The 22,543-nt window shown below is 37.8% G+C and overlaps 2 protein-coding genes across 6 annotated transcripts in view; one reads left to right on the plus strand and one right to left on the minus strand.

The window, feature by feature from the left end:
- The window catches only part of LOC131425966 (cadherin-86C), a 517,779-nt gene that overhangs the window by 313,656 nt on the left and 181,580 nt on the right, over positions 1-22,543 (plus strand). The gene's annotated exons all lie outside the window — the stretch shown is intronic.
- Positions 4,208-5,047, minus strand: LOC131425970 (uncharacterized). Its single transcript, XM_058588310.1, has 2 exons — positions 4,982-5,047; positions 4,208-4,915 (listed from the first exon to the last, which is right to left on the minus strand). The coding sequence occupies exons 1-2, from the start codon at positions 4,992-4,994 to the stop codon at positions 4,374-4,376; spliced, it is 555 nt and encodes a 184-aa protein (XP_058444293.1). The 5' UTR covers positions 4,995-5,047; the 3' UTR covers positions 4,208-4,373.

A 22,543-nucleotide genomic window follows, 5' to 3' on the forward strand; every position in this document is an offset into this window, starting at 1 on the left:
TCTTTAGTCTTTAGTCTTTAGTCTTTAGTCTTTAGTCTTTAGTCTTTAGTCTTTAGTCTTTAGTCTTTAGTCTTTAGTCTTTAGTCTTTAGTCTTTAGTCTTTAGTCTTTAGTCTTTAGTCTTTAGTCTTTAGTCTTTAGTCTTTAGTCTTTAGTCTTTAGTCTTTAGTCTTTAGTCTTTAGTCTTTAGTCTTTAGTCTTTAGTCTTTAGTCTTAAGTCAAAAATCCACAGTCTAAAGTCTATAATCTAAAGTTTAAAACCTGAAAACTGATGGTCATTTGAAAGTTTTTGGTAGCTCAAATATCAAAAATTGAACGACAAACATCGAAAAACAAAAGTGCAGAAGTGTAATGTCTCAATCAAACCGTAAAATTTAAAAACCAAAAAACACAAAGTCTAAAAGAAAAAGAAGTCGAAATGTAAAAAATTCGAAAAGTTAAAAAGCCAAAATCGTTTAAAAACCAAAACTTCGGAAGGTCATAGAGTCAAAAAGTCAAAAAGTGAGAAAAAAAAAGGCGGAAAGTTGAAAACTCGAAATATCAAAAAGTCAAAAATCTAATGTCGCTTATAACCTGCAATCTAATTAAAGCTATGTTAGTAAAAAAAGTCAACATGACGTTTAGTCACAAAAAAAATCAAACAGTCAGAAAGTCAAAGAATCATAATGACGAAGGGTCAAAAAGTCGAAAAGTCAAAAAATCATAAAGTCAAAATGTCAAAAAGTCTAGAAGTCTAAAAACCAAAGAATCATAAAGTCCTAAAATCTTAAAGTCGTAAAGTCAAAAAGTCAAATAGTCAAAAAGTAACCAAATCAAAAAGCCACAGACAAAAATTCAAAAAGTTTAAATGTCAACAGCAAAAAATTCAAAAATTTGAAAAGTTAAAAAATCAAAAAGTTTATATATGTCAAAAAGTATGAAAATTTTAAAGTCAAAATGTCAAAAATTCGAAAAGTCAAAAAGTGAAGAAGTCCAAAAAATCAAAAGGCAAAACGTCCAATAGTCAAAAGTCAAAAATTCAGAAAATTGATAAGTCGAAATGTCATAAAGGCAAAAAGTCAAAATTTCCAAATGTCAAAATATCAAAATAAAAAATATCAAAAAAACATAATGTCAAGATTCCGAAAAGTCATAACAACTAAAAGTCTGAGTGCCAAAATAGTCAAACAGTTAAAAAGTTAAAAGCATAAAAAGTTCAAAAATTCAAAAGTTCATAACAAGCTAAAATGTTAAAATGTGAAGTCAAAAAATCTAATAGCTTAAATGTCAAAAAAGTAAAAAGTCCAGAAGTATAAAAGTCTAAATATTAAAAGGTAAAATAGTCTGAGTCTAAAAAAGTGAAACGTCAAAAAGTCACAATGGCCAACAAGTAAAAAAGTGAGGAAGTCAAAAAGTCAGAAAATTCAAAAGTCAGAAAGTCAAAAAATCAAAATGTCATAAATACAAAAAGTGTAAAAGTCAAAATTTCAAAAAGTCAAGAAATCAACGATTCAAAAAGTGAAAACGTTAGAATGTCAAAAAGTCAGAAAGTAGAAAAACCTAAGTCAAAAAGTCGGAAAGTCAAAAAGTCTAGAAGTAAAAAATTCAAAATGTCAAAAAGTTTGCGAATAAGAAATTAAAAATGCCAAAAAATTAGAAAAAAAAAACTCAAAAAGTTGACAAGTCTTAATAGTCAGAGCCAGAAAGTCAAACAGGCAAAAATTAAAAAGTCAAAATTTTAAAATGTCAAAAAGACAGAAACTAATACATTCAAAAGGTTAGAAAATCAAAAAGTTATAAAGCCAACATGTGGAAAAGTCGAAACGTCTAGAAGACAAAAAGTCGAAAAGTCAGAACAGCCAAAATGACAACAAGTCAGAAAATCAGTCGATAGTCGAAAGTCAAAACGTCAAAAAATCCAAAATATCGCTAGTTGAAAGTCCAAATACCAAACCATTTGGTATTTATAAAATTTTAGGCCAATCCAGATTCTTCTTACAGTAAAATTTTAAATGTTAAACGAAAGCAAACGAAAACGCTCCAATGTTTGTTTTAAAGCGGAATTGATTCCATTGACTGGTTCTAAAAATATCGTTTGTTGTCTCACAGTTGAGAAGAACTTACGAGATTTCAAAGCTAAGAGTGTAATAGTGCAATATTTTGTTTTGATTGCTATCGCAATTGCTAATTATTAAGATGAAAATAGGACCAACGGTAGGTTATATACAAATCCATTTAGATGAAATTAGGAACAGAGTGGTGAACATTTCAGAAGTGTTTTAAGAAATATGAAATAATTTTAGTGGCAAAATCAGGTTTTTGAAAATGAGATGAAATAGAAAGCCGTTCCCCTATAATATATTTAGCTTTATGATGAACTTCTAGTACACGTTTTTCTTCAGTGTAAGTTCGAATTGAAGTGATTACGGATAATAATAAGTTTTTTTTTCTGTAACGAATTTTCTTAATTATATTTCTATAAAATTATGGACAGTAATAATGAATTAAAAGATCGGTAGGGGCCACAAAAGCTCGAAACGTAATGTGCAGGGAGAGTGAAAATGCCAACCTATTGCTGTTGTTACTGTATTGACGATGGACTATTTTCTTTATTGCACTTTTTTCATAGAACTGTTCGAGACGGCAATGATTTGAGATTGTAGAGCGATTTGATCAGTAAGGTTAATTAATCTACAGTTGAATAGAAAATGCAACAATTTAGTACAGTGAAGGACTACAAACTTTCTAACTCATTCCATTCAAACACAAACACAATTTTCTCACGCCTTCTTCCGAGCCGGGGGCGGCTTCTAATTAGCTGTTAGTTGTGTCGATTCTTGCCATTCCCATTCCTTTTTCGCAGTGTTTTCCAATCTTCCCATCGCCCCTAGTCCTAGACTCGATGGCTAGTTCCCATCGATTCACAACAAACGAACCAAGTCAACATCACGCAAAAATGTAACGAACCGATAAATGTTGGCATCGGTGGCCACCACCGAAGCTGTGTGTGCTCTTGTTGAATTAGGTGCAAACAAAACTTTCTGCCTCTCCGTCCCCGATCGGGGACGGAAGGAAGCTCTCGGAAGAGTAGAGCACAGAAACGAAACAAAAACCAAAACAAAAAAAAACAGCAGTCAACCGGTGAAGCTCTCGCTCGATTTGAGCGGTTCGAATTTCAACACAGATATCCGCTCGCACGGTCGCATCAAATCACATACACACATATTCGGGGCGGAGGTGAGAATACAGTTTTTTTTTGAGATTGAAAGAGATTTAAGAACTTATCATCGCCGGTGAGGCTGGTGGACACCGAAAAAAAAACGGATACTCTGCTTTGGCTGCTGCTTCTGCTGCTGTTGGTGGTGCGGATCGAACCGAACCGAGCCAACAAACAAACAGGGAGAAAACTCATCCCTCTCGAGAGTAGAGTTTGTGCGACCCGCGCGCGGCCATGTGTGTCTCTCTCTCTCTCTCTCTCCGGGAGCGGTGGCGGGTGATGTTCGCCACCGTTCAACTCGAAGATCTGCGAGAAATTCTCGAATCCCTCATCAACTGTGGCTGGCCGACCAACCGACCGACTTCCTCTCGGGGAGTCGAGCGGGGAGAGTTTCGTACGGTTTCACATCTACGGGCTAGACTCTCGAAATTTGAGTTTCGAAAAATTTTTGAACTCACGCGCGCGTGATCTTCGCGGTGAGAAGACCCCGGCGGCGGCGGCGACGGCGACGGCGACGGCAGTTCCTCCTAGCAGCGGCGGAGGCCAAACCTCATGACATGAACTCCTGGTAGCATCGGGACCGAATTCTCTCTCGAGTTAGTGTGCATGCGAGAAAGTGTATTGACTGACTGCCTACTGTCTGGCGTCGATTGGTTGCCTGGCTGGCTTCCTCCTTTCGGTCACATCGACTTGTTTTCCGAATCTCTGAGACTTCTGACTCGGAGGGGCGACTTCGTGAGAGGATTTTCTGCTAATGCGGGCGGGTCCTGGCGGCGGAAAGAGTGTGTGTGTGTTCTGAGACTGTCGTTTATGTTCATAATTAGCGACAAATCTTTTCCCATGTATGGACGCAGGATGCATAATTTAGCAGGTCACTTGCGCTCGGTTAGGAACCGACCGCTCACCATCATCATCATCATCAAACGATGCCGGGTGCAATTAAGAAGAGAGAGAGAGAGAGCAAAAAAAAGCCTGTCATCGTGAACTGCCAATAATGGTAAAAAATCTTCCCTTATTAGTGTCCGTAATTATTTTTTTCATTCGTTCTTCTAAACTCATAGAAACAAATCGTGATCGGATTTCGTTGCACGCCGTGAGCTTCTTTGCCGCGACGTTCTTCCCGAAATGGAAGGCTTCAAATTCTAAATTCCGGTCTCGCAAATCCGGCGTTTTTTTCTTCAACTCATCGAATCACCCCCATCCTCGGAACAACTGTCCGTCCAGGTCCAATCGTGCACGCAGGTTTGCTGTCGAAAGCTGAAGGTGGTCTCCGGGGCACACGGCCTAGCCAACGGAGCGTACAGGGTCGGATTGATGTCCAGCGGGCGGCACTGGCAGAATTTTTTCGGCTCCTTGTGACACGCCAGTCGGTTAATCTCCTGAGGCGTCCCACACCGTACCGGCGGATCTTCGCACAGTTCGTCCAGCTCCGTCAGAATCCGATCCGTACAGTCGTCGTCTTTTGCGGTGTCCGAAGGATGAACGCACACCTGCTGGCGGAAGCTGAAAACGGTTCCGATGGCACACGGCATCACCTGAGCTACCCAAAGTCCGGTTGGACTCGGTCGACACTGGCAGAAGTAGGTTGGCCGGGTGTGGCACCACAGGGTGTTGATGTGTTGGAACGTCCGGCAGGATATTTCCGTGCAGTCTTCGACGGTTTCGGCTGCGCCAGTAAACACCAGTCCAAGCAGCGGAAGCAGTAGAGTTAAAATAAGTGCTGAAATTGAAGGAAACATGACTAGTCAGTAAAAAAACACCGAATTTAAACCTATTTAATTCCTACCAAAACACTTCATGACCAAAAAAAAAAATCCGTGCGGCTACGGTCGAAAGTCTTCTTAAAATAACATTAACACAACGATATGCTGCCCAGTTTTATAGAGGTATCTTTTATCTTCCCGGTGATCACGGAGCAGGTTGACGCCAAAGATTATAAATTTTTCGGGAAGCCAAAGATAACGAACGGGGATGTAGGGGAGCTCCCGGTTGGTAACTATTTCATTTGAGTTAAGTCCCAAACAAGCAAACGTCACCTTTAAATTTATAGCCGAAATCCCCTACAACCAGATTCTACCGAATCTGAATTGATTGGCAAGCAACCTCAATTGCCAGGGAGAGGGACCATTGGAAACAAGCAACTGCTTATCTGGATTATAATTCATCTTTGTTTTTTTCCTTATAACATTTTAACTGTCACACAGCAATAAATTGTGTGTGGAACTGCACTTCAAACCTAATCTGGAACGGTTTTTGTTTATGCTAAATGTGCGCGTTACGTTCCTACGTTCTTTGCATTAGCAGTTTAGATTGTGATAACTGCAAGCCACCTTTGCACAGTGGTTCAAAAGCGCAATTTTACACTCTTAATTGATAACTCATAGGATCGTGGTTTTTGAGATACAGTATCTTCAGCAAAGTTTCTCAGAATGATAGACGCCATCTTTTGGCAAATTTTATTTATGTAATTAATTCCCCGAAAAGTGAGCTAAAAAATTTAATTTTAGCTCAGGGCCAACATAGGGGCTAAGTTACTTCGACAAAGTTGTGCAGAAAATTATTTCAAACAAGTTTGCCGAAGGTACTATTCCCGTAACTTGAGTGTAATTCATGATCAGAGATGCCAGGTCTGCAGATTTGTCTGTAAATCTGCAGATTTGGGGTATAGTGCTGCAGACATTTTTTGTTGTGCAGACTTTTGAAAATTCTCGCAGACTTTTACAGACTTACAGAATTCTCGCAGACTTTCGTCTATATTTACAGACTTTTGAAATTTCCGCGACCTTTTATTTTTTTTTGCTCGCCAAATCAGTTTAGCGTGTCATACTTTATAGAGAAATTGCTGCCAGCAATACATACTTGCTGACTGCAGATTGTTTTTAAGATTTACAGACCCTTTCTGCAGATATTTGAAATTTTTACCTGGCATCTCTGTTCATGATATAATGTATTTTCTGGAAAGGGTGTCTAAAAACCAGTTTTTGTAAGAAAACATATATATTTTCAATTTATATGAGTTTTTCATAACATACAAAGCTTTTCATCTTCAAAAACTACACAACTTTCTCAAACATACTATGCTGCTATCATTTCAGTTTAATGAAATAGAGCAGTTTTTCAGGTTTTTTCGAATAAAATTCTAACTTGTCTATTATCAAAAGGCGCAGGAAGGTGCAGAAGAGATCACTTACATATTGAACTACTTTAAAAGAGCTTTCATACCGTGGTTGAGTTACTCGTCTGCGATCGTCTGCAGGCGAGATATGTTCTTTTCAAATATCCTTGTCCTTGACATTTGCAATGATTAGATTCATTGTATTTCAAATCAGATTTCAGTATATATTCATTACTATGGTACTTGCGACAAAATATGATTTTTTTTACACATTGAAGTCTATAAATTGAATAGTTTAGTAACTGTTTTGTAACGACTTTTAAAAAAGCCATCATCAAATCGAATTGAATTATGTCATCTTCTGAAAAGAGAAAAGTATTATCAAAACTCATTTTTTTAATTATTTGTATTTATTTTATGATAGCTGACAATGTTCTTAACCAACTAAAAGACTCTTAGCATCGTTCGACAGATTCTTTTTGGAATGTTTTGGCCATTCACGAATATGTGTAACCAAAGGATCCAATGAAACTAATTACCAATTCATGTCGAAGTAACTTAGCCCCTATGTTGGCCCTGAGCTAAAATAAAATTTTTTTATAACTTTTAGGGGGATCAATCACATAAAGAAAATTTTCCAAAAGATAGCGTCTATCATTCTGAGCAACTTTGCTGAAGATACTGTATCTCAAAAACCACGATCCTATGAGTTATCAATTAAGAGCGTGAAATTGCGCTTTTGAACCACTGTGCTTTGTAGTTCGCCAACGTGGCTCGTTCGCAACGGTCATAAACCGTTTTACGAGTGGAATGATAAAATCGAAGTGAAAAAAGAGTAAGACTTTGTTCATAATTTCAAAATTCTTCATTTATTCTTCCAAATCTATTTCGTCCCCCTCAAAGTAATTCAATATACAAATTACCAACACGAGTAAACTAGGTTTACATTTGATCCCTAAACCCGTCTGGCGTTTATTCGCATCTGTAAACACTGATCGTAATATGATTTGACTGGTGTTGTGCTAGATATAAAGGGTGTTTTTTTGTGGTATTATTTTGGCAACACTATTTTTGACCGATCACGCGTGTATCGTGTCTTGTGTCATCCCAATCAGATAGTCGAAACAAGTTTATACCAAATCAGTCGGTGTTGAACAGTCGTTCGCACCGCACGCGTATAGCTCTTGGCTCCTGGAAATTTTTTCTGGCTACCTAGAGTTTCATTGATTCAAGGCTTCAGTCTTTTTCAAGGCTACCTGAATCACTAACAGTCTTTTTAAAGACTAACAATTAGTCAGCCTTTCTCAAGGCTTTACAAAGAGTGACTAAGTGATACAAAGAGTGACATTAGAGTGACTAAGAAATTAATCAGCCTTTTTTAAGGCTAGCTAGGAGTCTAATCGAAGACTAATTCAGCCTAGTTAATTTAATTTAAAATTTCAATCATTTCAAAAATGCCTGCGTCCAACCGGAAAGGCAACAAGCCTAAGGCTAAAAATAATTCAATACGGAATAAATCACAATCCGTTATTCAACATTTTCCTAATAACATTCACGATATTATAGAATCTGAATGTAAAAATAAAAGACAACGGACGGATTTCCCTTCCGCTGATCCTATGCCGTCGAACAATATTTACGAGATTCTTCCTGAATCCGATTGTAGCGACATAGAAGAAAATTCTTCAAAAATTCCCAAAATGGACGCTTGTCGTTCTGGGAAGAAACAAAAATCTATGCCACCAGTGACGGTGATGATTTCCGACTTCAAAGCATTCCGTACTGAGCTTTCTACTTTTCTCCCGGAAGTAAAAGTCTCATTTCAAATCGGACGAAGAGGAGAATGTCGAGTCTTGGTTGATGGATTGGAAGATTACGAACGTCTTATTCGATATTTGTCCGAGAAACTTCATAAATTTTATTCGTATGATATAAAATCAGACAGACCCTTCAAGGCTGTCTTGAAAGGCTTATCAAATGATCAAAGTACTGATGAAATTAAAAGTGAACTAAAAGAATTGCTTGGTTTTGCCCCTTCCCAAGTAATACTTATGAAAAAAAGAGCGAATGGTACTTCTAAACCACGCTCTGGAATTTCCCATGAACTTTACCTAATACACTTCAATCGAAGTGATGTAAACAATTTGAAAACTTTAGAAAAAGTACGTTTCATTTCCCACATTAAAATTCATTGGGAACATTATAAACGGCATAATCGTATTGCAAACTTAACGCAATGTCGTCGTTGCCAAGGCTTCGGCCATGGAACCAAAAATTGTCATATGGATATACGGTGTTTGAATTGTGGTAAATCGCATTCGAAAGACGTTTGTCCAATGAATGAAACCACTGATAAATTTTCATGTTCAAATTGCGATGGAAATCATAAATCCAATTCTTTGAAATGTCCTGTCAGGGAAAAAATTTTAAACGCTCGTTCGCTTAGACAACAAGTCAAATCAACGACCTTAAATTTGCAGAACATACCTGAAAATCAAAAAACCGTTACACATGCCACGTCTAATTCTTCTAAGGCACTTATTTCTTCGAATTTAAAACAAAAAACAGGTACGCCTTCCAATTCGTCTTCTAACGAAAACAATTTATTGACAGGTAGATCGACCTCGTCATCATCTTCTTCTAATGTCTCTTATGTCAGTATAACAGGTAGAAATCTACCACTTAATTCTTCTAATGTAAATAATCAAAACACAGGACTGCCTTGCAGTTCATCTTCTAACGAAAACAATTTATTAATAGGTAGATCGGCCAAATCATCTTCTTCTAATGGCAGTCTACCTACAAATATTCCTTCAATGCCATTCGCTTCTTTAAATGAAGTCGATTTAGGCGATATAACTGAAAATAAAATGATTTACTTACAAGATCAACTTTTTCAAATGATCATCCGAATGAATTCGGTTTCATAACTTTTTGAAGCATTTCAAATCGGATGGCAATTCGCAAATAATATTATAATGAATTTAAAATTTAACTGTGATGTTAAATAATTATTTGAATATTTTAAATTGGAATGCTCGATCTTTGAAATCGAGCGCAGATAAATTTTATAATTTTCTCAAAGTTCACAAAATTCATATTGCCATTGTGACAGAAACTTTTCTTAAACCAAATATCAAATTGAAAAGCAATCCACATTACGTGGTTCATCGATTTGACAGGTTTACTACCATTTTTGTTCAACGGAAAATTAAACATCGAATTTTACCTTCTTTCAACAATAAAGTTATTGAAAGCTCGGGAATCGAAGTTGAAACCATTCATGGAATTTATTTCATCGCTGGAGCATATTTGCCATTCCAATGTACCGGCGAACAATTAAATTTCTTTAAAGGCGATTTGCAAAAACTCACAAGATATCGACCGCAATTTTTCGTTATAGGGGACTTAAATGCTAAGCATGTCCAGTGGAATTGTAGGCAAAATAACAGTTATGGTAAAATACTCTCTGCTGGTTACTTCACAGTTCTTCATTCCAGTAATCCGACTTGTTTCTCTTCCGTGAAAAACCCGTCTACAATTGATCTGGTTCTAACAGATCAAAGTCACATTTGTAGTGAACCGATTACACATGCTGACTTTGACTCAGATCATCTTCCAGTAACATTCAGACTTTCCAACGAAGCTTTAATTAATCCAATTAGTTCTATATTCAACTATCATAGAGCTAATTGGTTGGATTACAGCTCTCACATTGAAAATCATGTGGATCATGAAACTATTATAGATTGGCGCCGTGAATATTCGGTTTTGTCTTCGACGAAGTAGCATGCCCGGGCTTTTCCCATGATTTTCTGCGTTTAGGATTATCGTATCGAACCCACTTTTCATCACCGGTTACGATTCGATGTAAAAACCCCATACGATTTTGTCTTTGAAGCAGTTGCTCACATATAAATAGACGGCGCTCGATGTCCCTCGGTTTCAACTCGTACGGCACCCAGTTTCGTTCTTTCTGAATCATGCACAGGGCCTTGAGACGTTTTGAAATGGCTTGCTGACTCACTCCCAACGATTCGGCAAAGCTCTTCTTGGGTTTGGTACGAACCTTCATCAAGCAATGCTTCTAGTTGTTCACCTTTGAAGGTTTTTTCTCTTCCACCACCATGTTTGTCTTCGACCTTCGAAATCGCCATTTTTAAATCGTTGAAACCACTCCCGACACGTTCTTTTACTCAGAGGCCATTTATCAGGCCGTAAGTTTCCGAGAGCATTCGATGCGCTTCAGTTGCATTTTTTTGCGAATTGTAACAGAACTTATCCTCTGCATCGAATGGAGGGTAACTAACTCTAGCGATCATTGTAGCGGCTTCGGCTAGTGTTTCACTTTTAACGCGGTTATCGGAATCACCATCTTCTTTCTCGTCAGCGTTCATCACTTCAGTATCGCTGGATTTAAATCGGTCAAAAACTGTGCAAATAACGGATTTGCGCGTTTAACTGATACAATTCGACGTACGATATAACAGCGTATATTCGCGTGTTAAAATTATCAATCGAGCGTCGGGGTCACCAAATTTTGGGGTATTTTCTTTGCTTCGATACAGAAATACGCGGACACGGCTGAATAGATTGAGATCAAATTTATTACTACTATGTACAGAAGATTATCGATAGGATGCTTGTTTGAACGTGAGTGAGTGAGATACAATGACGAGTGTGTCAATACAATTGATAAGCATGTGTGATCAGTGCTGGGGTTTTCTAGGGTGATGTACCTGTTGACACCACAATTGGATCAGTTTGGATTCTATCGTCACTGCGAGCAGATGTATTGTGTGTCGTTTGCAAAGCTAGTTTTGCTTCCGACAAGAGCGATTACGTCACAGCTGCTAGTCGTTTGCATTGGTGAAAAAACCTCTTGAAATCTATGGTCCTTTTCAGCACTATAAATCTTAAACGGTTAAACGGTATCAAATATCTGTACACATGCAGTCCTACGTCAATCTCGCGGTTTTTTCTGGGGCATTACCTACTCCAAATTTTGAATAATTGCTGTCTTCCTATATTTTTTCATTTTTAGCGAAGTTTCTTTTTTTGAGATGGCTAAAATTTATCAATTTACGAAATCATGTCACACAGCATCATTTGTCCGAGTATTCCGTATTATAATTTGTATTTGATACCAGTTTTCGAAATGATCTAACCAACCAACGTTAGGGACAGTTAAAAAAACACCAAAATACATCACCATCGAATAGTTTTGACTGGAAAAATTTGCTAATTGACCAAAATTGTTTAGCACATCCCAAAAGCGGCCAATTCGCGCCAACGACCGGGACCAAGCCCAAATCTCGGCATATCAAACACTATGTTCTATACGGTCAATCTAACGGTATCTCACCCGTAGTTCCTCGTAGTCAGTCAGTCAGTCGATCGGTCGTTTGGTCCAAACTTCACGAAGCTAACAATATCAGCTTCGATCCTGTACCGTGTCGGGGGGAGAAGGGAATCTCGGGGCAAGGGAATGCAGAGATAAGATAAATCACAACATTCGACTCGACATCGACGGCTATTGGATGAAGGTTCGTTTTAGCCTCGCAGCAACATCAACAACAACAACAACAACAACGACGACGACGAGCGCAGCTTGTACAAATAATAATCAACAATCTGTTGTGTGTTGGACCAGTGCCGTGTTCGGAACTGAGTCAACATCCACCAACCGGCAGAAATCCGGGAGAGATCCGAAACGGAAAAGGGTTTCGCGCGCGCAATTAGACTCGAAGGAAGACCATTGAGGGATCAGTGGGCGCGCACAAAAAGAAGAAGAGGGACAGAAAAAACACATCGCAGTAAAACGGTAGCTCTTTGGACGGTTTCGATACACGATGACAAACACACGTGCAGATGTATCGGAATCCACTTCCCTACCCTCCCTCCCCCCGGTCCTTCACAGTCTCTCCCTTTTAAGAACATAAAGAAAGGAGCCTTGCGAAACATTGTGTGATTGAGATGAATTTGCTAAAACATGGGAAAGATTTATCCGACGATGCGCGCCGCACACGCACAAGACACTAGTGGGGGGGGGGCTGGCAGGAGAAGCGGAGAATTACCGTCGATCGGGATCGAGTTTGACCACGGTTCGGCCCGACGCTTGATTGGACCTTCAATTCCTGTGTGAATTTGCTCGGTGCGTGATGTGGCACGAGAGATAGGCAGGAAGAAAAAAAAAAACAGAACCAGGAATCAGGAATCGGTTGTTCTTTGGTGGTTGGAGGCCATACCGTTTTCTAGTCGCGGCACTTCGTCCCCTGCTGCCCCTGTTAGCGGCTGTGATTTTCTCCGGTGAATAGATTTGTCCGGTCCGATGTCTGGTTTCATGCGGGGAGTCCAGAATTACCAATTAGGTGAGAGCAGGAACAATATTTTTCTTTTCATTGATTTAATTTAATGATAATGCAGATTAGACTAGCTTGTAAAAAAGCATCCTTTGAAATTATAAGACTATTTGAAACACGAATTTTGTTATTCGTCTTCGACTAAATCCGTACATTAGCAGTTTTTTGTTGGTTCAGTAAAAACCGCTAAACAGATGTCAAGTTGATGTTTATTGCAAAACAGTAAAACAGTAACAGTTCGGCTGAAAAGTTCGTATCGTTTAATAGAAACACACATTTTTTTGCCAAAATTCGTTTTTATTATTCAACATAATTGCCATCAGAGGCGATACAGCGATTATAGCGATCTTCCAACTTTTCGATACCATTTTTGTAGTACGATTTGGCCTTTGCCTCAAAATAGGCCTCAGTTTCAGCGATTACCTCTTCATTGCTTCTAAATTTTTTACCAGCGAGCATTCTCTTGAGGTCTGAGAACAGGAAAAAGTCACTGGGGGCCAAATCTGGAGAATACGGTGGATGAAATAACAATTCGAAGCCCAATTCGTTCAATTTCAGCATGGTTTTCATCGACTTGTGACACGGTGCATTGTCTTGATGAAACAAAACTTTTTTCTTCTTCAAATGAGGCCGTTATTTTTTTGAAATTTCGTCCTTCAAACGCTCTAATAACGCTACATAATAGTCACTGTTGATGGTTTTCCCTTTTCAAGGTAGTCGATGAAAATTATACCATGCGAATCCCAAAATACAGACGCCATAACCTTACCGGCCGATTTTTGAGTCTTTCCACGCATTGGGTTCGGTTCATCGCGTGCAGTCCACTCAGCTGACTGTCGATTGGACTCCGGAGTGAAGTGATGGAGCCATGTTTCGTCCATTGTTATATATCGACGAAAAAAATCGGTTTTATTTCGATATAACAGCTCCAAACATTGCTCAGAATCATCAATTCGTTGTTGTTTTTGATCGATTGTGAGCACACGCGGCACCCATTTTGCACAAAGCTTTCTCATATCCAAATATTCGTGAATAATATGTCCAACACGTTCCTTTGATATCTTTAGGGTGTCAGCTATCTCGATCAACTTCACTTTACGGTCATTGAAAATCATTTTGTGGATTTTTTTCACGATTTCATCGGTAACAGCCTCTTTTGGACGTCCACTGCGTTCATCGTCTTCGGTGCTCGAAATTTTGCAAACCACTTACGAATTGTCGCTTCGCCCGGTGCAGAGTCTGGATAACACTCATCAAGCCATTTTTTGGTATCGGCGGCACTTTTTTTTCATCAAAAAGTAGTGTTTCATCAACACACGAAATTCCTTTTTTTTCCATTTTTTTTCACAATAACAAAAGTAGCTTCACTCAAAATGCAATATCTCACAAACTAATAATCAGACAGCTGTCAAATTTATACACGTATCTTTTGAAGGTTGGTACTAACTGAAAATGGTATGGATTTAATTCTAGTGGCGCCCTCTCATAGAAACGATACGAACTTTTCTGCCGATCTGTTAAAACAGTAAAACAGTAAAACAGTAAAACAGTAAAACAGTGAAACAGTAAAACAGTAAAACAGTTAAACAGTAAAACAGTAAAACAGTAAAACAGTAAAACAGTAAAACAAGAAAACAGTAAAACAGTAAAACAATAAAATAGCTAAAACGGTGAAATAGTAAAAGTGAACAAAAAAACAGCAAAGCAAATAAAGAAATAAAAACAGCGAAAGCATAAAAAAAGTAAAACATCAAACACAGTAACAACAATAAAAACAGGGAAAATGTAAAAACACTTAAACAGTGAAATCGCAAAACGGAGGAAGAAAAACAAAATTATTAAACAGTGTAAAAAGCAGTTAAAGAGTAAATGTGTTCAAAACAGCGAAAAGCAATGTGAAGAAGTAAAACGAAGTGAAATGCCGCAGAAACAGTCAACACAATGAAAAATTTAAGTGGTGTAATTATGCCTTTCGGATTTTTCATGGTGGCAAGTGAATTAACGATTTCAATTTCCCGTTTTTGTTTTTCTCGGTGCTCGATATAAAAAATTCCCAGTTCTTAGAACAGGTCCAAACAGCCTACGTTCAATTTTTTTTTTTAATGTTTCTCTCATTCAAACTTTGAGTAGAAATCCGATGTCCAAAAGAACATCGAGGTATTTTCGGGAATTTTCTCCTTGGAACTACGTTTAAAAATCTCATCCACCGTTCGTCCAAACGTTCATCTTCTAAGGAGACAGTACCATCCAGCTCAATGTAAGGAGTGTATCGAAAATAAGCTATCCACAAATTTTTCTTTCAAATTATGATAAAAAACGATATTTTATTCAAACTAAAAATTGATCCTTTATTGTACGAGGTTAAACTTGATCATAATGAAAACCGGATGAAATTTAAGTTATTCCTTCACGATTTTTCGAACTTTTCATCGAGCGCTCTTCATCAAGTTTCGGACAAGTGTTGCATCGCATTTTTTGGACGCTTGAGTCCAAATTTTTTTGAACTCCTGCATGTTCCCAGCTGCCTTACCAGTCTTCTTGAAGACCCTCTTCACGATTGCCCTGTAACGTTCGATTGGTCGAAGCTGAAGGCAATTTGGTGGATTGATATTTACTCAACGAAATTTAAACACTTTTCCGCAAGCCAATTGAGAGTGGTTTTGGCACAGTGAGCCGACGCTAAATCCGGCCAAAACAGTGAAGGTGTACTATGATTCTTATATAAAGGCAGCAATCTCTTCTGGAAACACTCAGATCGATAGATTTCTGCATTTATAGTTCCGGTAGTGTAAAAAATGGTTGACTTCAAACCACAGGAACATATTGCTTGCCATACCAGCCATACCTTTCGACCGAATTTCTCCACTTGAATCGACCTGACCGCATCCTCCCCAACGACGACAGTAAAGTATTGTGGACCTGGAAGGGTTTTAGAGTCCTCTTTTACATAAGTCTCATCGTCCATCAAAACGCATGCATTCGGACACTGCAAAAGACGCGAATACAATTTTCGAGTCCTTGTTGCTGCTCGATTCTTCTGTTCTACACTTTGTTTCGAGATTTTCTGCTTTTTGTAGGTCTTCAGGTGATTTCGCCTCTTGATATGCTGGATCATTCCGACACTCGTTTCTACTTTGTTGACCAAATCACGTGTTGGCATTGATTTTTTCTTCATGATTAGAGCATGGACCACTTTCTGGTCCAGTTTCGAGTTGGAAGAACCGGGTTTTCTGCCTCTTCCTGGTAGCTCAGCCGAAGAATAGTGTTCCCCAAACTTATTAATGATGGTTTTAACACTAGCATGATGAATTCCAAACCGCTTCGCCAATTTTCGTATAGTAATAGCCTTCTCACTTAGCCATGTGTCCAGAATCTTAATTTTCACGCGACATTTTGAAAACGCAGAATTTCAACCGCACAAACAAGTGAACAAACGAAAGCTGACAGCCAAACGCACAGCATGCTGCGATCTGAGCATAAAAAACCATCACAAATACATGCGTACAACACAAATGTATGTGGATAGCTTATTTTCGATACACTCCTTATTCCATCTTTATTTTGTCTGTTACTACGCCAGTAACTTCGATGTAACAACAGAATTGAAACAAGAAACATAACTGAACATGAACATCAAAGCATCAAAGTTATTGCAATTTTCTCGAAAAATCAACACATTTTATTCAGACTGTCTTCTTGCTTTTTACAATAATGCTCTCAAGCGCAGTTATTTGTAGGTTTCCAGAAATATCATCAGCCATTTTACTTAAAGCCTATCAATCAGCCTTATCAAGCTTTTAAAGGTTACCTGGTAAATCAGGCCTTCTTAAAACTTATTCAAATTAAGGAGTGTATCGAAAATAAGCTATCCACATACATTCGTGTTGTACGCATGTATTTGTGATGGTTTTTTTTATGCTCAGATCACAGCATGCTGTGCGTTTGGCTGTCAGTTTTCGTTTGTTTACTTGTTTGTGCGTTTGAAATTCTGCGTTTTCAAAATGTCGCGTATTGAAAAGGAAGTGAAAACAACGGTTCTGGACATATGGCTAAGTGAGAAGGGTATTACTATGCGAAAATTGGTGAAGCGGTTCGGAATTCATCATGTCAGTGTTAAAACCATCATTAATAAGTTTGGAGAACACTATTCGTTGGATGAGCTACCAGGAAGAGGCAGAAACTCCGGTACTTCCAACCCGAAACTAGACCAGAAAGTGGTATCTCTAATCATGAAGAACAAAACAATGTCAATTGGTTCAGGGGACTGGATGTGAGTAGAGATTTCATTCGTGTGATGTCCAGACTCATGTCCAATCACTACACGTTAGATGCACATCTCCTTCGAATTGGACTTTCCGAGACTAATCATTGTGCTTGTGGCGAAGGTTACCGCGATATTGACCATGTTGTTTGGACATGCGTGGAGTATCGTGATGTCAGATCTCAACTAATAAATTCCTTGCGTACCCAAGGTAGACTATCCAATGTCCCAGTTCGCGACATTCTTGCTTGTCGTGACGTTCCTTACATGAAACTTCTTTATTATTTCATTAAGTCCATTGGAGTTCCAATTTAAATTTTATTTTATGTTAGATTGTTTTCTCTTCCATGAGCTCAACCAATAGCCAGCTATCTTATATTAAATAAAAGTGATGAACTGATACAAACAAACCTGAAATAGTTATAAGATCATGTACAAAATAAATGTATTTCATTTAATGTAATTTATAATAGCAACTCGCTTGATAAAAACAGTGTTTAGATTAACTAATGAATACCAACATACTAATAGGATATTCGAAATGTATTAGGTTTAAAGTACTATGTATTGTAGATGCCACGGCGAAGAAAAACTTATGTATATTGCCTATGAAATAAACGTATTTATGAAAAAAAAAAAAAAAAAAACAATGTCAATACGTGATTTTGCCAAAAAAGGAAAAAAAGAAGGAACGAGTGTCTCACCAACTTTGAAAAAACAATTTTAGCTGTCAAAGAAGGAAATCAACTACTCCTTGCAAACGGTGGATAAGGTGAAAGTCGACTTTGAAACATAAGTATTGTCACAATTTGACATTACTGAGACGAATTTTAGCTGGCACTTAAAAACATGAAGAAAACAATAAGAATTCTTTGAAAAATTGTTAAACATGTTACCTGATGTTAATTTAACCATTATGCATACTTATTCTGAAATTTAATATAAATCCAGTAGAAGCATCCAAATTATCTTTTTTTCTTCTTAATTAGCATTCATTGTGCTGTTATTGATGACAACTAAGAAAGCTCTTATTGATTTAAAATCACTGTCAAACCGATACAGAAAACCGTTGAATGAGAATGAAGTGTTGGCCCTATTTCCAATGGATTGTGTACCAATGAACTTGTTTTAAAACTTGTACTGAACTTCTCGTTCAAACACAAAATTGAGTATCTACTTCCAACTTGTCATTTTTTGTATCAGGATTGGTATATGATGCTTAGGCTTCCGAGAGGTTTTCCAAAGTTTGAGCAAATTTTGTACTTATTTTTTATGCTTATAGAAAAAACCTTTCTTAATGCACCTAGTGTTGTGATCATGCCTTTCTCTTCCGATTTAGATAGTCTCATTAAAACATTTGTAAGATTCCATTCTCGGCCGTTAGTATTGCGAGTTTATCAAATAACCTAATAGTACATTTCAAACGTGTCGAAATCGATTCTTTCATCTCCGAAAATTTTTTGCTGCATTCAAAAACACTGGGATTTGTCGGTTACGTCTCGAACCGGAAATGTTCATCATAAACCTTCCAAATTTGATTGACATTTTTAGCTTTCAAATAAGTTTATTGAGATTCGTATAGTCATTTTCTAGACTTATACTATTAAATCTTCAGAACCAGAAGTTAAAGACATTTGAGCTTCAAACTTGATCAATTGTCCAATGGAAGGTTTCAAACGAGTTTAGACTTGTTAAAATCGGCTCAAAAGTGCACACACACAGACATTTTCCGATTTCGTCGAGCTGAGTGGAATGGTATAGAACAGTATGTATAATTTTGACAATGTTTGATTTTTTTGCAGTAAGAAGTTTACTGGGCTTATTTGGGACGTAGGGGCTTTACAAAGAAAAACTCTTTTTTTTCAATCGTGATTTGAATTGCTTCAAATCCCCGGAACATTTTCAACTTTATTTTCACTATTACTTCAGTACTCCATGGATGACGTCGGTTTTTTCATGCATACAATCTAAGGTGATGTGATTTTCTTTGCTCGGTCCGTATTCGCTTTACAAATATTTTTTGGTATAAGAAAATCCGTTTGTTTAAAACTTAAACGTATTCACAAATGTTCGCAAAACCTTCTTTCGTTCAGTTAGTTTAGAGTGATCACTTGGTAATGGTTTTAAGTTTTCCTGAATCCATTTTTCTTTTTTTTTATTAAATTCATCGTACCTCATATTAGTGTAATTCCAAGTAATTATTTCGTAGCTTCCTTGGTTCCCGTGCCTGGCAGTCAGTCCCTTGATCTGATTCTCCGCAATGGTATCGAAGGAGTAAAATGCTTGAATCACGTGCTCTCCCCCGTTTCTTTCTACGGTCTCACTGGATTTGTAATCAAGTCCTGGAGCCATTTCCTGCTCTACCACGGTCACAATTCCTGCACCACCGATCTCATCAATAATCCGTTGCTTATCTTCATTGGGTGTATTTTTGTCCAGAAAGTTAAGCCGAGTGAAATGCTTCCCGTATTTGTTTTCGAAACTTTTCATTTGCCATTCTAAAACGACTATTATAACCGAACGATTGGAATCGATAACCTTGCGAGCGCTGTTGCAAATTTTGTCCAACCACTCATCAAAGTCCTTCGTTGAATAAATATCTGCCTCCTTGTCGAATTGAAGTTTTGAGCAATCGAAAACCGAGGGCATTTTAGTCCATTCCTTGATGTCGCAAAACTGGTCGAGGTGATTAATATGATCTTTGTGAAACTTTCCTCCAAATGCCCCGAAAACGAGAGGGAAGTCGCTGAGTGCTGTGATGAAATTCAAACCAGGTAATTTCATCATCAAAAATCCATAATTAATTTTTTCTCCAGTTTTCGGCGAAGTTTGCGATTTCTCATTAGCTAAATAGTGGAATGTCTTATAATAACTATACCAATCACAATATTTTTTCTCTCTGTGAACTGCATCAGCTGCGCTAATCATATCAGCTAAATGTGTATCGAATAACTCTCGATTAGTGAAGGTTGTTTCCCAATTGTATTCTGAGATCCATTTAAATTCACCTGGCAGTGACAGAAAAGTCTTCCATCTATCTTTTTCTGGGAACTCGGATGATTCAATATATTTATATATACTATTTTTGATGGCGGTTTCCTCAGTTGATTTGATTGTTAATTTCCATATTTTAGCTTGAATTTTATCGAGTCCTGGTAATATGATAAACAAATATTGGCAGTAGAGAAAATACCTCCGAAACACATTTATATCATCAATCAAAAGCACGGAATTATCTAAGGATCCTGTCATCGCTCTCTCAGCTGAATTCTCCGCGAATCCCGATGAAAGGACACGTGTGCCATTTAACAGTACGGAATTGGACCCATCAAAATTCTCAGCATTGATATAGCTAATATATTCCCCTACATCTAAAACATTAAATACTCGATTCAGGACAGCTCGATTTCTTTCTTCTTGATATCCGTTCCAGCAAAGCACACGCACTGAGTGCCCCGTCAAAGCCAACAAAATGGCGATCAATCGAATAATCAACGTTTTGCCTTCTCCCGGAGGAATCTCCGAAAAATGTTTAGAGACTCCCGTTTTTGGGTCGTCTACTCCTAGCATCCTCAGAATGCACAAAATCTGGGAACCGTGCAGTCCGTGATCTTCTGCCAGATTCGGGAATTCTACCCTTTTAGGTGTTGAAGTAAACCACAAAGCTGCGATTCCAGCAAGGATTTTCGGGAGCTCGACCTGCTTAAATTGAACATCCCAAGAATTGAAATGACGAATGTTTGTTGCTTTTAATTTCTTTACTATTTGAGCGACTCTGCTCTCTTCTTTCAAAGATACGTATTGATGAAACTGATCCGAATATTGATGAAATGCTTCTCGAATCGCTTTCTTATCATTGAAGCTATTAAACTTATCGAATTCGGCAAACGAAAAATTAAATTCGATTTCAGTCCAGATATTAATTCGAAGCTCAAAATCGGTTGTAGATTTACTTTCATTGACAATTTCAACAATTGCTTTAATAGAAGTAGTGGGAAAAAAGTAAGAAGAATCATTTTCAAGCTGTTTTCGGATGTTCTTTGAACTCAGCATACATTTTTGAAACATTAATATCAAAGTTGTTGCGACTGTCAACTGATCAGATTCAGACAATTCGAGTCCAGATGACCACTGCTTTCGATTCAGCTGTTGCAAGATTAGAGATAAGTACGTTTTTGCGATGAGAATCTCGTGGTGTTTTGGAATCTCTGCTTCGTTATAAACAAATTTTAGCATTTGACTGAATTTCATCGGATCTATCACACGGAATGTGTCCGGGAATTGGACATTGATTACCGGCTCGATCAATTTTAATAGAACAATTCCTTGCATCTCAACTCCGGGAATTGATCTGATAATCCAATCAAATGACACAGCATTAAGTTGAAACACAAAAGTGTTGTATTCTTGATAAAATCTCAGAAACTGTTCCACTTCCGCATTTTTCTCCGAAGCCAGCAGGACGACATCGAGCAATTCTTCCGATATTTCTTTCATTGCTGGAAGATTAATTTTAGCAGGAATTTTTGCAATTATATTCCTCTTGTAATTCCAAAATGTTATGAAAATTCGAACCATTTCGCTGAATCGATTCTTAGTCGAAGTCGAGTTTAACGAAATTTCTGCCATTAGTAAATAAAGTTGCTTTTGCAGTATTTTTCCGTCGACAGCCGAATTGTCTTCTTCGTCCTTCTCCCCAAATTCAACGGTACAAGCAATGAAGTCCACCAAAGCATGGCTCACGACTCGAACGAATTCCAACTGATCTCGGTTTGCTTCTTGAATTAAAGCATAATATTTTCCAAGAACATTTTCATAAGCTGTCAGTTGGTTTCTGTGCGCAATCGATGAAAGTGCGTCATCGAATAGACAATACCAAATGAAGGATTCCTGCATGGTTTGACTGGGATCAATCACTAGATCATCGCTTCCGGAACATCCGAAAAGTCTCGGTTCGTATTTGAATGATGTACAGTGGATGTTTGAACCAGGTTCAAAATATTTTAGTAGATTGAAAATGAAAAAATATTGGCGCTCCAAACACTTTCTTGGGTTACCTTCGATTGTCCACGTGATCTCGTTTGTCGGATGCCAACCGGTTTGGGTGTCAATTTGAATAAGATCTGAATGTTTGGTGTTAGAGACTTCTACAATTTTTTCTATGAGGTCCATGAGACTTTTGCACAGAAGAATAACGGATGGATTGACTAACGGTTTCGTTTGACTAATTTTTCTGAAATCAAAACCATTCACTTTAGCAGTTAAGCGACTTGCCAAGTTTTCCAAAGGTTTTTGGAAATTTACTCCTTCCAGAACGTTTCCCACATCTGAAAGTACACCAACGTCACTGTCACTGATTAAAAAGATTCTTTCGGGCGAAACCTTTTCCAAATGGACTGAGAAATATTTTGGAGAATGTTTCAGTAAGCACCTTCTATGGACATCACTTGCTGTTGACAGAATTTGCTTCAGAGCTTCGAGCAACTCCGACAAATCTTCTTCCGGTGGAGTCGCAATGCAAGGCAAAAGTTCACATCTTCTTTTCAAAGCACATTCTACGTCATACAGTTTGGTTGCTGCGTTGGTGAGGTGCACGGAAAACGAACCACT

Source organism: Malaya genurostris, chromosome 1 (genome assembly GCF_030247185.1).
Source record: "Malaya genurostris strain Urasoe2022 chromosome 1, Malgen_1.1, whole genome shotgun sequence".
NCBI classification, from domain to species: domain Eukaryota; kingdom Metazoa; phylum Arthropoda; class Insecta; order Diptera; family Culicidae; genus Malaya; species Malaya genurostris.